Genomic DNA, 14214 nt, shown 5'->3' on the forward strand with positions numbered 1-14214 from the left:
AACAGAAAACTGGCCCCTCTGATCCCGGTCAGGGTGTTTGGCGACACCAACAATTCTGGGAAATTTGGAGGCAGGAAGTGAAAGGGGGTGGGACGAGGGGAAACCCTGAACTGCACTTCCATCCTCCTGGCCAGGCCTCCCTTCCAAACTGTGCAATGAGGTTCGGGGTGACCGGCTTGTAGGGGTGAGAGGGGCAGCCAGGAGACCCTTTCTCTAGAAAGAACAGAGACAGTCCTGACCCAGCCCCCACCACGCGTTGCCTGCCTCCCAACTCCATGTCCACTTCTGTTTACTGTCCAAAGTCCCGGGGTCAGTAGATGCCAGGTTACAGCCACTTGGACATTCAGACACAGGGCCCTCACCTGGACCAGCCCCCTCCCCTCCTCTGTCCTGCTAGCAGCACCGGCCCCACTTCTCCTGGCTCCAGCTCCTCCTTAGCCTCGGGGCCTGGGCTGCCTGAGGGACCGGGAGTAAGCCCTCCACACCTTTAGCAGGTAACCAAGGTTGGGGAGGCAGGTGGGACTGGGCCTGTTTGGTATTAAGGACACCGTGGTTGAGGGGCAGGGGGACCGGATGGGAAGGTGAGCGTGTGGAGGGAAGGCTCCTCCATGGCCTTGCCACTGCCTAAGCAATCATCTGAGAGGGGACAGGACTGGCTGTATTTCAGCCCCAGACTCACCTCCAACCTCAGACCCAACCCAAGCTGTCTCCTCGATCTACTCTCACCCTACTTCCAACCTCATCACCAGCCTGCACCTGAGTTACCATCTCAGCACCAACATCAGCCCCCGAACTGAGCCCCTGCCCTAAGAGCAGCCTTGACTCAACCCCAGGTGCAGCTCGGCCCTGGACCCAGCATGGAGAAGGACTTCCAAGACATCCAGCAGCTGGACCCCGAGGAAAATGACCACCAGCTGGGTAGGGGTGAGGGGCCAGGCACTCATGGACACAGTCCCAGGAGAGAAGATGCATTTTGGAAAGGCAAGTACCCAGTTTCTGGGGCTCTGCTTCATCTCCGGCTCCTGACCGCTCTGTCTCTCTGAGTCTCTGTCACATTCACTCTGTGGGCAGGGCCCAGGCCCCTCTACGCGTGTAGGTGTGTGGTGCCCACACCTCTGTTTACCCCTTGGCCTCACCTTCCTCTCCACCCTCAGGACCCCAGGAAAGTGTGTGTGCCCAGAGGTGAGGGAGTAAGTGGGAGCTGGAGATGACTTCCTCTCCTCTTCCTTCTGACGAGTGCTGTGTGCAAGGAAAGCCCATTCAGCCAGGAGAGTGTCTGTGTATGCGGGAGGGTGTGGGGATGGGTAGGTGGGACAACGGACACAGATATTCTGGAACATTCCCACTCCCCTCAACACCCCCTCCGCCCCCCCAAATCTTTCTCTGGCAGATCTTGATGGAAGGCCCATGTCTGGGGAAATGGGTTTAAGGCAAGAGAGACCCGAGCCATTCTAGGCTGAAGGGCTGGAGCCAGGGGTGGCGAGGGGGTGTCAGGTGTGTGGTGATGGAGTGAGCTCTGTGGAGACAGGGGGTGCTGGGGCTTGGAGCTCAGGGAGAGGATCTGGTTAGCCTGGGCTGGGAGGAGAGACCTCATTTCTGAGGCTGGCGGACTGTGGAGGCTGCTGCTGTTGCTGTGGGAGCTGGGCAGGGCAGGAGCAGCAGGAGGCAGGGGCATTTCTACTGAAGACTGGGCAGTAGGCGGAGGCCACATCTGCCTCACTCCCTCTGCGTTGTGAATGCCCACGTGTACCTGGTATGCAGTGAACACTCACAAATGATTTGGAATATTGTTGAATCTCCCGAAGGTGAGAGGGTTCAGCATTTAAGCAGGTAGTTTGGAGACAGTCCAGAGGTTTGGGGTTTCATGGGAGAAGGAGCTCACCCCACAGGCCCGATGGAGACACTGCAAGGCACCGCTGAGGTGGTGCAAGCGTCAGTGGGCAGGGGAGCTGGCATCTGCCTCCTGCCTGCCCGCCATCCTCTCCCACTCTCCAAGCACCTTGTATGCCTCTGTTTTCAGCAAATTTGGAAACATTTTGGCCAGTGTCTGCCTCGCCCTCCTCCCCCTTCCTTCAAGGACTCCAATTCTGCATCTACTAGTGGACCCACAGTTCCCTGATGCTATTTCCATTTTTTAAAAAATATATATTTTATTGATTTTTTACAGAGAGGAAGGGAGAGAGATAGAGAGTTAGAAACATCGATGAGAGAGAAACATCGATCAGCTGCCTCCTGCACATCTCCCACTGGGGATGTGCCCGCAACCCAGGTACATGCCCTTGACCGGAATCGAACCTGGGACCTTTCAGTCCGCAGGCCGACGCTCTATCCACTGAGCCAAACCAGTTTCGGCCTATTTCCATTCAAAATTTTTTTTTTTTTTGCCCTGACCGGTTTGACTCAGTGGATAGAGTGTCGGCCTGCGGACTGAGCGGTCCCAGGTTCGATTCCGGCTGAGGGCATGTACCTTGGTTTCAGGCACATCCCCAGTAGGAGGTGTGCAGGAGGCAGCTGATCGATGTTTCTCTCTCATCGATGTTTCTAGCTCTCTATCCCTCTCCCTTCCTCTCTGTAAAAAATCAATAAAATATATTAAAAAAAAGTTTAAATGATAATTTAAAAAAATATTTTTTCTCTCAGTGTTTCTTTTTATATAGTTTTAAAGCTATGTCTTAAAGTTTACAAATCTTTCCTTATGAATGTCTAATCTTGCATTAATTCCACCCAGTGTATTTTTTATCTCGTACGCTGTAGTTTTCATGTCTAGAAGTTCAACGTGGGCCTTTTTAAATGTCCTCCTTGATACTTAACTTTTTGAACGTATGGAGTACAGTTACAATATCTGTTTTAGTGTTCTGTCTGCTAATTCTAACACCTGTGTCAGTTCTGGGTCAGTTTTGATAGATGCATTAACCTCCTTGTTACAAAATGTGTTTTCCTGCTGCTTTGCATGTCTAGGAATCTTTGGTTGGACACCAGACATTGTGATTCTGCTTCTTGTGTGCTGGATATATTTATATTCCTCTACATATTCTTGAGCTTTATTCTGGGATGTAGTTAAGTGACTTGGATCACTCTGGTCCTTCCGGGTGTTGCGTTTATGACTTGTCAGGTGGGTCTGGAGCATGGTCGGGTCAAGGGCTTCTCGGGTCCGCTACCCAGTGCCTTGTAGGTTATGTTTTCCAGTCCGGCTGGTGGGAGCAGGCACTGGTCCTGGCCCTGTATGAGTGCCAGGCACTGCCCCCTAATCCTCGCAGATTGTTTTTGCCTGGTCTTGGGTGGTTTTGTTTACTGCCGATGGCTTGAAGGGAACACCACACAGATCTCTGGACTGCTCTGTGCAGCTCTCTCCCCTGATACTTTGTCCTGTGATGTCTCCTTAGACTCTTGGCCCCATCTCCTCAACTGGGGGAGTCTGCTGGGCTCTGCTTGGATTGCCCTCCTCTGCCCCATGGCCTGAAAACTTCCCCAGCATTAGGTGGGGACAGTCATAGGCCTCCTCTTGTTCGCCTCCTGTCTCCCAGGGATCATTGCTCTGTGTTGCTTGAAGGCCAGTCCCTTGCAACTGGTTGTTTCTTATAGTTAGCTGTTTCCTGTTTTGGCATCTCTGGGAGGAGGGCCCATCTAGTCCTTATTGTCCCATAAGGCAGACCCTTTCTTTTATTTTCCAACCTGCCTAAGCAGCACGTCACACGTTTAAACCCATTTCATGCTCAGAACAACCCAATCAGGTAGCTGCTGTTCTTACCCACTTTTTTCCTATTGTGGTAAGAACACGTAATGGGATCGACCCTTTCAACAAAATTTAAAGTGCGCAGCACTGCTTGTTAACGAGGCACGGTGTTGTAAGCCGAGCTCTAGAACGCACACGTCTTGTGTAATCGTAGCTGTACACCCGCTGAACAGCAGTTCCCGATCTCCCATCCCCAGCCCCTGGCAACCACTATCCCACCTGTTCCTATGAGTTTGACTGTTGGATTGGATAAGTGGACACAAGGAAACTGAGGCGCCAAGAGGTTGAATGACTTTCCCCTGATCTCAGAGCTGGTTGGTGGCACAGTGGGACTCAGCCATGGGTGATCTGGTGTCCGGACAGAGGTGCGGAGACAGATTGTTGAGGTTTTATAGGCCGTAGGTCAGGCTGGGAAGAGGACAAGGGCCCACTAAATGGACAGTATTAGAGCGAGCAGTCAGAGGCCCAGCCAAGGAGTATCAGTCACAAGTGTGAGAGTGAAATGAAAAGTGTGTGTGTGTGTGTGCGTGTGTTTTCAGGATTCAGCTTGACTAAGGGGAGGGAGAGGTTTCTGTGAGATGACTGAGGGCGAAGGGGGAGAGTTCACAGTGAAAGAACAGGGTTTCTGGGGTGGAAGGGGAGAGACGGGAGAGGAGGCTCTAGGGGTGGGAGATGAGAGAGGGGGGGCCTTGGACAGCAGCCCGTGGGGAGTGGTCTGTGGTGGAATGAACATCCCAGGGGAACTGGGTGGTGGTGGTTCCAGGTTTAGACTTGCGTGAGGAGCCCAGCATGGACCTTAAGAACACAGGGCCGGTTCCCTAGGTCCCCGGGTCTGAGATTGGGCCTTTACACACCGATGAGGTGACTATCGGTGTCATGCGCAGGTATGTTGCATGCACTTGTAGGTGTGAGCATATGCATGTGTTCATGTGGGTGCCAGTGTGCAAATGCATGCGTGTGCAATGCTGAAACGCTAGGGTCAAAGCCCATAGTTTTCCCCACCCGCCTGGGCTGTACTTCCTGAGACTTCTGCTCCCCCGGATGCTCCCATTAGGTGGGCTCTGGACAGACCTCCTCCTGACACCCTATCCCTCGCAGGAGCTCCTCCTCCCCAGCCCCTTCTGCTGCGGACTCTCTGCTCCAGCTTCTGGCTCAGCCTGCTGGTCCTGGGCTTCAACGTGCTGTTGCTGGTGGCCGTCTGCGTGATCGGGTCCCAGAGTGAGGATCGCAGAGGCCAGTGGGATGGGCTGTGATGGGAGGAGATACGGGCGGTGCTGGGGGCAGTGAGAGCGACAGCAGGGGAAGGCTTGGAGGCAGTACGAGCAGTGCTGGGGCGGTGAGGGGAGGTGGGGACGGTGCGATGACAGTGATGAGGCTGTCACCTGGGGCACAGTCCCCTCCACTTTGCCCAGTGCCCTCTCTCCTGACAAGGAGCACAGATGCAAAGGGAGTTTTGGGCCCTAAAAGACGCTTTCAGCAACTTCTCCGCCAGCACCCTCGCCGAGATCCGGACGCTCAGCTTCCATGGTGAGGGCGCTCCCCAGCCGGGAGGGCCGGTGGAGGGTGGGGGGTGGGGGGGGACGGGGGGGGGTGGGGGGTAGTTGAGGCACCCGCTTAGCAGCACAGGCTGGACTCCAAGGTGGGTGCCCGGTGCTGGGTCTGCAAAGGGGCGTGTCTGAGGTGTGTGGGCGGATACCCCAGCGGATCCCTGGGCTGAGGGACCCTGAAGGATGGGTAGGCAGGTGAAGAGGAGGGGGCTTAGTGCCAGGTAGAGAGAACGAATCTGCCAAGGAGGTGGGCAGGGCCAGGCCACGGAAGAAGCTGTGAGAATATGGGGACCTAGGGAAGGGATTCAGGCAGGGGAGCCGTCTGAGCAGGTTTGTTCCTCAGAAAGCCGGGTGGCAGCGCAGAGAGACTGGGGGGGGGGGGGGGGGGGGGCAGAGCCGGTGACCCAGGTGAAGGCGATGGTGGCTGGTGCTCCAGGGGGTGAGCATGGAGGATGGAAGGAGGCGGAATGGAGGAAACCCGCTCAGCTTTCCTCTTTCTCAGGAGGCAGCACAGGTGACAAAGTGACATCTCTGGAAGCCAAGCTGGAGAAACAGCAGCTGGAGCTGAGAGCAGGTCTGAGACCGCCTCCTTGGTGCGTGGTGTGTGAGTGTACGTGTGGGGTGTGGTGTGAGTGATGTGTGTGTGTTGTGTGTATGAGTGTGTGTGTGTTGTGTGTATGAGTGTGAGTGTGTGTGTGTTGTACGTAATAGTATGGATGTGGGTGTGTATGTGTTGTGGTGCATATGAGTGTGAGTGTGTGTGTATGTGTGTGAGTGTATGTGCGGGGTGCAGTGTGTGTGTTGTGCATATGAGTGTGAGTGATGTGTGTGTGTCCTGTGTGGGGCGCTGGTAGATGGGGCACCCGCACTGCCCACACCCGGGCCTGTTGCTCCGTCCCCTAGATCACACCACCTTGCTCTTTCACCTGAAGCACTTCCCAGCCGACGTGCGCATCCTGTCCTGTCAGATAGCCTTCCTGCGAAGCAACGGTAGGGATGGGAGCCTCCAGGCCCAGTGCGCCTGCCCCTCCAGTGGGACCTCACCTCCCGGCCCCCTCCTGTCCTGCAGGCACGGAATGCTGCCCGGTTAACTGGCTGGAGCATGATGGCAGCTGCTACTGGTTTTCTCGCTCTGGATTGACCTGGCCCGAGGCTGAGAAGTACTGCCAGCTGGAGAACGCCCACCTGGTCGTCATCAACTCCAGAGAGGAGCAGGTGAGGCCACACCTCCCCAGGCAGGAGGCGCCTCTGGAATGCAAACCCTGGGTGGCTGGATCAGCGCTTTATTATTATTATAAAAACTAGAGGCCCGGTGCACAAAAATTTGTGCTCTCGGGGGGCGGGCAGGGGGGTCCCCCAGCCCTACATGTGCCCTCTTGCAGTCTGGGACCCCTCGGGAGATAACGACCTGCTGGCTTAGGCCTGCTCCCGGGTGGCAGAGGGCAGGCCCAATCCCTAGGTGCAGCCCCTGGTCAGGCTCAGAACAGGGCCGATTGGGAAGTTGGGGCGCCACCCCGTCATGCACAGAGCAGGGCGGATCGGGAGGTTGTGATGCCACCCTCAGTCACGCTCAGGGTAGGGCCGATTGGGGGGTTGGGGCACCGCCCCCTGTCACACTCAAGGCAGGGTCGATGGGGAGGTTGCGGCGCCACCCCCTGTCACTCACAGAGCAGGGCCAATCAGGGGGTTGGGGAGCTGCACCTTGTCACACTCAGGGCAGGGCCAATGGGGAGGTTATGGCTCTACCCCATTACACATAGAGCAAGGCCCGTGGAGGGGGGTTGGGGCGCCACCCTCTATCACCCACAGAGCAGGGCCAATCAGGGGGTTAGGGCGCTGCACCCTGTCACACACAGAGCTGCAGGGCGATCAGGGGATTGGGGAGCTCCCCCCTATCAGGCACAGAGCAGGGCTGATCAGGGGGTTGGGGCGCCTTCCCCTGTCACGAACAGAGCAGGGCAGATAGGGAGGTTGTGGCCCCGCCCCCTGTCACACACAGAGCCGCAGGGTGATCAGGGGGTTTGGGCGCTGCCCCCTGTCACGCTGATCCCAGTGCCGGGAGGCCTCGCTGCTCCGCTGATTCCGGTGCTGGGAAACATATTATTACCCTTTTACTATATAGAATAGAGGCCTGGTGCATGGGTTGGGGCCGGCTGGTTTGCCCTGAAGGGTGTCCTGGATCAGGGTAAGGGTCCCCACTGGGGTGCCTGGCCAGTCTGGCTGAGGGGCTGAGGGGCTGAGGGCTGTTTTCAGGCTGGTGGGTTGACTGAAGCTCCCAACCGCTCCTTTTTTTCTTTTTTTTTTTAATTCTGGGCCAGCTTTAGCTCTGAGGCCTAGGCTGCTGAAAGCCGGTTTCTGGCCTTTGTTTTTCCTTCTGTATTTGATACAATGTTGCAGTCTGGCTGGCTGAAGCCTGGCTGACTAATGCAGGTTTCTGGGGTTTTGTTTAGCTTCTATATTTGCAACATAGTTGCTTAGAGTTGCAGCTGAGAGGCCAGCAGCGGCAGGCAGAGAACATTGGAGTTTGCCAGTCACTGGAGCAAGCAAGCTTCCCTGTTCACTTCAGTGCATGGCTGCCAGCCGCCATCTTGGCTGACAGTTAATTTGCATAAGGATATGCTGATTAATCAATGGGAAGGGTAGCGGTCGTATGCTAATTACCATGTTTCTCTTTTATTAGTGTAGATACTAGAGGCCCAGTGCATGAAATTCATGCACTTGAGGGGGGGGGGGCGTCCCTCAGCCCAGCCCGCACCCTCTCGCAGTCCGGGAGTCCTCAGGGGATGTCTGAGTGACGGCTTAAGTGCATCAGGGAGTGGGCCTAAGCCATCAGTTGGACATCCTTAGCGCTGCCGCGGAGGCTGGAGAGGCTCCCGTCACCGCTGATGCACTTGCCAGCGGTGCATCAGCTTCTGGCTGAGTAGCGCTCCCCTTGTGGGAGTGCACTGACCACCAGGAGGCAGCTCCTGCATTGAGTGTCTTCTGCCTGGTGGTTAGTGCACGTCATAGAAACAGGTTGTTCTGCCAACGGGCCGAAACCGGCTCTCCAACATCCTCCAAGGGGTCCTGGATTGTGAGAGAGCACAGGCCAGGACGAGGGACCCCACAGGTGCACAAATCAGGGCTGGGGAGGGATGCGGGAGGTTGACCAGCTGGAGGGACCATGGGCAGGCTCCAGGGCATGTCCAGCCTGTCTTGCTCAGTCCCAAACGGCCGGACCCCAGAAGCAAGCTAACCTACTGGTTGGAGTGTCTGCCCCCTGGTGGTCAGTGCATGTCATAACGACTGGTCGACCAGTCAACTGTCTGCCCCCTGGTGGTCAGTGCATGTCATAGCAAGCAGTTCAGAGGCCTTAGCATATTATTAGCATATTACACTTTGATTGGTTGAATGGCCAACTGGATGACCGGACACTTAGCATATTAGGTTTTTATTATATAGGATATTTGTATTGATTTCAGAGAGGAAAAAAGAGGTAGAGACAGAAACATCAATGATGAGAGAGAATCATTGATCGGCTGCCTCCTGCACACCCCACACTGGGGATCGTGCCCACATCCTGGACATGTGCCCTGACCGGGAATTGAACTGTGATCTTCTGGTTCATAGGTCATCACTCAACCACTGACCCACACCGGCCAGGTGTTTTTTTTATTATTATTTTAAAATATTTTTATTGATTTCAGAGAGGGAGAAGGAGAGAGAGATAGAAACATTAACAATGAGAGAAAATCATTTACCAGTTGCCTGCTGCACACCCTCTGCTGGGGATCCAGCCTGCAACCTGGGCACGTGCCCTTGATTGAATTGAACCTGAGACCCTTCAGTCCACAGGCTGATGCTCTATCAACTCAGCCAAACCAGCTAGGGCCACTTTAAAAAAATTTTTTAACCTGGGCAAGAGTCCAGAAGCAGCAGGCTGGCAGAACGCTGGGTAGTTCATAGTGGAGCAGCCACTGATCTAAGAGGTGGAAGGTTACAGCCAGGAGCTCGGGCAAAGGGGCAGGAGCCAGGTGAGCAGGGGGTGAGGGGCAGGTCAGGAGACAGAACGCAAAGATGAACTAATTAAAGGCAGGACTCGGGTGCAGAGCGCCAAGGGGCACTGAGAGTCCTTCTCGCTGTGTGCCGGCCTGGGATGTGGCGGGCAGTTGGGTGAAAGGAGCAGAGAGGGCAGGATTCCCGTCACAGTAAAGACTCAGCAAATGTTACCATGAAGATCCTCCTGAAACAATGGCCCCGCCTCTTCTAACAGCTGGCTCTTCCCTGTGAACGCTGGTGCTTGGGTTGTGGTGTGGTGGTGGCAGTGGGCAGGGGAGACCGGCAGCGCCATCTGGGGCTCTGGGCAGTGGGTCCAATTGGAAGCCCCAGGACCCGGTGAACCTCTGGAGATGACAGCTACACAGAAGCAGGAGCAGGGCAGAAGTCCCTGAGGGGCAGTGACACTGACAGCTCCGGGGGGGCAGCAGGCACAGGGGCCGGAGTCAGGATCCCGAGAGGACTAGCGTTGGGGTAGCAGCCAGGGGTTGAGGATGAAGTGTGGGCATCACAAACTTAGCACTGCATTGACTTTGGGGGCTCTGCCAACCACCGTGAGTTCCTTAAATCAGAAGCATTAGAGGGCTTCTGAGGGTTAGATAAAATGATACCCATGAAGCACATAGTAAATGATCTCGGAACAATAGGAAAAAGCGAGGACCTAGTTTTGCTGGGGGCTGATGCTTCACCTTGGGGAAGATCAGGCTGGGCAGGTTGAGGGCCCACAGCTAATGCCTGCACGGAGCACAGGGGACAGTGATGGCGAACCTATGACACGCGTGTCAGAGGTGACACGCGAACTCATTTTTTGGGTTGATTTTTCTTTGTTAAATGGCATTTAAATATATAAAATACATATCAAAAATATAAGTCTTTGTTTTACTATGGTTGCAAATATCAAAAAATTTCTATATGTGACACGGCACCAGAGTTAAGTTAGGGTTTTTCAAAATGCTGACACGCCGAGCTCAACAGGTTCGTCATCACTGGACTAGACACTCCATTCCACCTGTTTTGCAGAGATTCATTGCACAGCACTCGAGCCCCTTTCACACCTGGATAGGACTCACTGAGAGCGATGGCTCCTGGAAGTGGGTGGATGGCACAGACTATGGGAGCAGCTACAGGTAAGTGCCCCCTCCCCACCCCACCTATCCTTAGGGACCAAATTCCCCAACCCTCTCCCCTCCAGACTCCCACCTGCTCCTTTCTGTTCCCTGAACTGTCCGAGGCTGTACTTTTTTATTTTTTATTTCAGAGAGGAAGGGAAAGGGAGAGAGAGATAGAAACGTCAATGATGAGAATCATTGATCAGCTGCCTCCTGCACGTCCCACATGGGGACCCAGCCTGCAACCCGGGCATGTGCCCTGACCGGGAATCAAACCGTGACCTTCTGGTTCATAGGTCAATGTTCAACCATAGAGCCACACGGCTGGGCAAGGCTGTGCTTTTGTGAGGTGGGTGAGTGTTGCTGGGATGGGGTGGTCAGAGTCTGAGCTCTGTCCTGCATTCCTAGGAACTGGGCCTTTGGTGAACCAAACAACTGGCAGGGGCATGAGGAGGGCGGAAATGAAGACTGTGCCGAAGTCCAGGATGATGGGCGCTGGAACGACGATTTCTGCCTGCAGGTGCAGCGCTGGGCATGTGAGATGACGCGGAACATCACCGGCTAGGAGCCCTGACCCCAGCAGATCTCCACCTGCACCCACCCCTGCCCTGCTCCCAGCTTCTCTACTGGGGATTTGGAAGAAAGGAAGAACAGGCAGAGGCATTGGGAGGAGTTGAGGGAAGATGGAACAAAATGGTTTCAGAATCTCAGACCCCAGGACACAGATCCCACCTCCTCCTGCTACTCACTGTGAGGGTTACCATTTCCAGCCTCCTCGGTGGAGAAGGAAAAAAATAAACCAACATTGACACTCTGTGTGGACTGGTTATTGGGAACTGGGTTGCAGGGTGCAAAGAAGAGGGGGCGCAGAGGTTCTGGGAGGAAGTTTAGTTCCAGACAGCTTCTCCTGGGTCCCCAATCCTGAGGGACGTGGACCAGGGAGGGGAGGGAAGAGCTTGGAGCAGAAGCACTCAGTGGAAGGCACGGGGTCGGGGCGGGCGGGAGGAGCTGGCTGGGCCTGGCGGCCGGAGGGGCCGCCCACAGCCTGAGGGGCTCCTGGGGGAAGCACTTTCCCTGCAGCTGGGTCTCCTCCAGAAGAGGCTGCAGGGGCACCCACTCCCCTCAGCCTGGGAGCTGTGGCCTGGATCGCAAGGCCGGTGAAGAATGTTGCTAAGAGAGGGAGGACTGGTGGCACCCTGTCCTGCTGTTTTCAGTGGCGGCCTCTTTGTGACCCAAACAGATCTAGACGGATGTCCAGCACAGGGTGCCACCGACATGTCCACAGCGGGCAGACCTCATCCTACAACACCATCCAAAACCATTCTTAGAAGGGTCTTCAAGCAATTCCATTTCACTTTTATTCTTATTACAAAAGTAACATTTACAATTAGTGAAAAATGTTTTAAAGACACACACACACACACAAAGAGATTTATTACAAGGAATTGGCTCCTGTGATTATGGAGGTTGACAGGCCCAAGTCCTGGGGTGAGCAGACCAGCTGGAGGCCCAGGGGAGCCGATGGTGGGATGACAAAGGCAGCAGCCCGAACGCCCAGGGGGTGATGTCTCCCCTGAGTCAAAGGCAGGAAAAGCCAATGTCCCCATTCAGAGCGGGTCAGGCAGGAGGACCCCTCTGGGATCACGGAGGCTCAGCCCCTGGTTCCATGCAGGGCTCCGACGGTGGGAGGAGGCCCACCCCTTGGGGAGAGCAATCTGCTTTCCCAACTCAAACGTTCCTCTCGTGGAAACACCCTCCCAGGCGCACCCAGATAGGACTGACCCGATTCCAGGCCCCTGTGGCCCAGTTAAGTGGACAGAAAAGGTTTCCTGTGGGTGTGCCCTGCGTACGTGCACATTTGCAACATTGCCCTTCACTATGCAGTGGCTTTTCCCGCTCTCCCGTGCCTTGTGGACTTTGATCCAATCTTTGCTATTCCCGTGGAACTTAGCAAGGGTCGAGAATTCCAAAATAGGATGTGCCCTATGTTAGTTAATCACTCCCAGTGGTATATAAGGAGTTGGCATTTTTGTATGTTTTCACACATAATATTTCAAGCGAATTTTCTTCTAAGCCTGTGATAGGTAAAGACTTCCTGATTTTGAATTGCAAAATTTTCTAGGACTTCTCCTTCCAAATGTATATGATTGGCATGAGGTAAAAAGGAATCCATGGAGCCCTAGCTGGTTTGGCACATTGGATAGAGCGTCAGCCTATGGACTGAAGGGTCCTGGGTTTGATTCTGGTCAAGGGCACATGCCCGGGTTCTGGGCTCGATCCCCAGTAGGGGGGGTGCAGGAGGCAGCTGATCAATGATTTTCTCTCATCATTGATGTTTTCATCTCTCTCTCCCTTCTTCTCTGAAATCAATAAAAATATATTTAAAAATTATGTAAGTAATAATACATACAAGTAAAGTCTTGTGAGGCTAGAAAAAAGCCATTTCTGCTGTTTAGAGAAATCACTCAGTGCTTTTTAGCTGTTTCTTCCAGTGACATCTCAATTTCTAGATAATGCACATAAACAGATATATCTTTATATACCAATTGTTGACATTATTTAGTCACTACCCTGTACATGAGGTACAATCTTTCAACTGAGTTTACAATAATTGCTATTTACATCGTAATTCAGAATGTGTATCAGCTATGGCTGCGTCAATAGTGGTAACTGCTGAGCCAAGTAGGATCAGCTGATTACATTTCCTTTCTTGCACAACTTTTGTTTCTTCTGAAGTTTATAATTATTTAAAAGAACATGCTCCATATTCTTTGAACCTATTGTGAAATCTTCCTTAACTGTAAAAGTCTGGCAGTATAATCATCTACACGTGCAAACTGGTCATAGAACTGGTATTTCAGTTGCACTTTTTTCCTAGAGTCACAGGGGTGAATGGAAATTTTACGAAACTTGAAGTGTACACAATTTTGGGGAGCCCTTAAAAAGAATACAAAATTAAGCTTCAAAGTTAATATGTACCTAACTCAAAAAACTCAGAAATTAAAAAGGCTGAAGCTACCGTAAGCATCACAAAAATGATATAATCTATGTATATATAGTAAAAGGCTAATATGCTAAGTGTCCGACTGCCCAACCGCTATAATGTGCACTGACCACCAGGGGGTAGAGGGTCAATGCAGGAGCTGCCGTGATGCCCACTGGCCATTTACAGAGAAATGTCACTGTGGACCTGGCACCTACAAAGCAATGCTTGGTTTCCCCCAAGTGGGACACAGACCCTGGAGTTACAGCCCACCAAATTGCAGCTAATGCTGCCGAGACCCCATGGCACAAAATGTGGCCCACAGCCTAGCCCAGCCTGGAAACGGTGACTGTGGGTGCTGGGTAATGATGTCATGTAACAACGCCTGGCTTCCTCTCCCTAGCGACTAGCCTCCTTGCCGTTTCTTCAGCCCGGGAACATGACTTGCTTTACAGCCAGGTGGAAACATTTTACACTTTAACCAAATGTCTGTGAAGCGTTTTCCCGTGCCTCATCTCATTTGATCCTCACAGAAGTCCTGGAGCAGGTACATAGGAGAGTCAGTGGAATCCTATTTTCTTTTCATTAGCTGGAAAACAGAGATTTAGAAACCTTAGAAACTTGACCCGACTGAAAAGAAGTAAGAAATGGTGGACCTTAAAAATGACTTCAGGTTTTCTCATTGAGCAGAATATAGTCACTCCCGCAGTTAAATATTTCACCCTTTGTTCTTCCTTCGTGATCTACAATAATAATTTGCTTTGTGTTGATATTTACTGCTGTGTTGCAGACAATTACCTGAAAGAG

At 53.4% G+C, this 14214-nt stretch overlaps 1 protein-coding gene across 2 annotated transcripts; it reads left to right on the forward strand.

Annotated features, from left to right (window-relative positions):
- Positions 1–366: 366 nt before the first annotated feature.
- On the forward strand, positions 367–11238 carry LOC138993772 (asialoglycoprotein receptor 2-like). Of its 2 annotated transcripts, XM_070393120.1 has the most exons (9): positions 367–494; positions 834–981; positions 4832–4951; positions 5165–5260; positions 5783–5854; positions 6184–6270; positions 6350–6495; positions 10336–10442; positions 10833–11238. In XM_070393120.1, exons 2-9 carry the CDS (start codon positions 858–860, stop codon positions 10987–10989), a joined length of 909 nt encoding a protein of 302 aa, XP_070249221.1. In that variant the 5' UTR covers positions 367–494; positions 834–857; the 3' UTR covers positions 10990–11238. The 2 variants fall into 2 exon arrangements, with proteins under 2 accessions (XP_070249221.1, XP_070249222.1); XM_070393121.1 differs by lacking the exon at positions 6184–6270.
- Positions 11239–14214: the final 2976 nt, after the last annotated feature.

The sequence above is a fragment of the Myotis yumanensis genome, unplaced genomic scaffold (assembly GCF_028538775.1).
Source record: "Myotis yumanensis isolate MYYU_CA2020_CCGP unplaced genomic scaffold, mMyoYum1.0.hap1 SCAF_16, whole genome shotgun sequence".
Classification (NCBI taxonomy): Eukaryota; Metazoa; Chordata; class Mammalia; order Chiroptera; family Vespertilionidae; genus Myotis; species Myotis yumanensis.

Excerpts from the sequence above, each read along its gene's own strand:
- LOC138993772 (XM_070393120.1), top strand. The coding sequence starts at position 858 with ATGGAGAAGGACTTCCAAGACATCCAGCAGCTGGACCCCGAGGAAAAT. Across the intron at positions 4,952-5,164 it reads CTGCGTGATCGGGTCCCAGA|GAGCACAGATGCAAAGGGAG; the intron begins GTGAGGATCGCA and ends TCTCCTGACAAG. Across the intron at positions 5,855-6,183 it reads GCAGCTGGAGCTGAGAGCAG|ATCACACCACCTTGCTCTTT; the intron begins GTCTGAGACCGC and ends TCCGTCCCCTAG.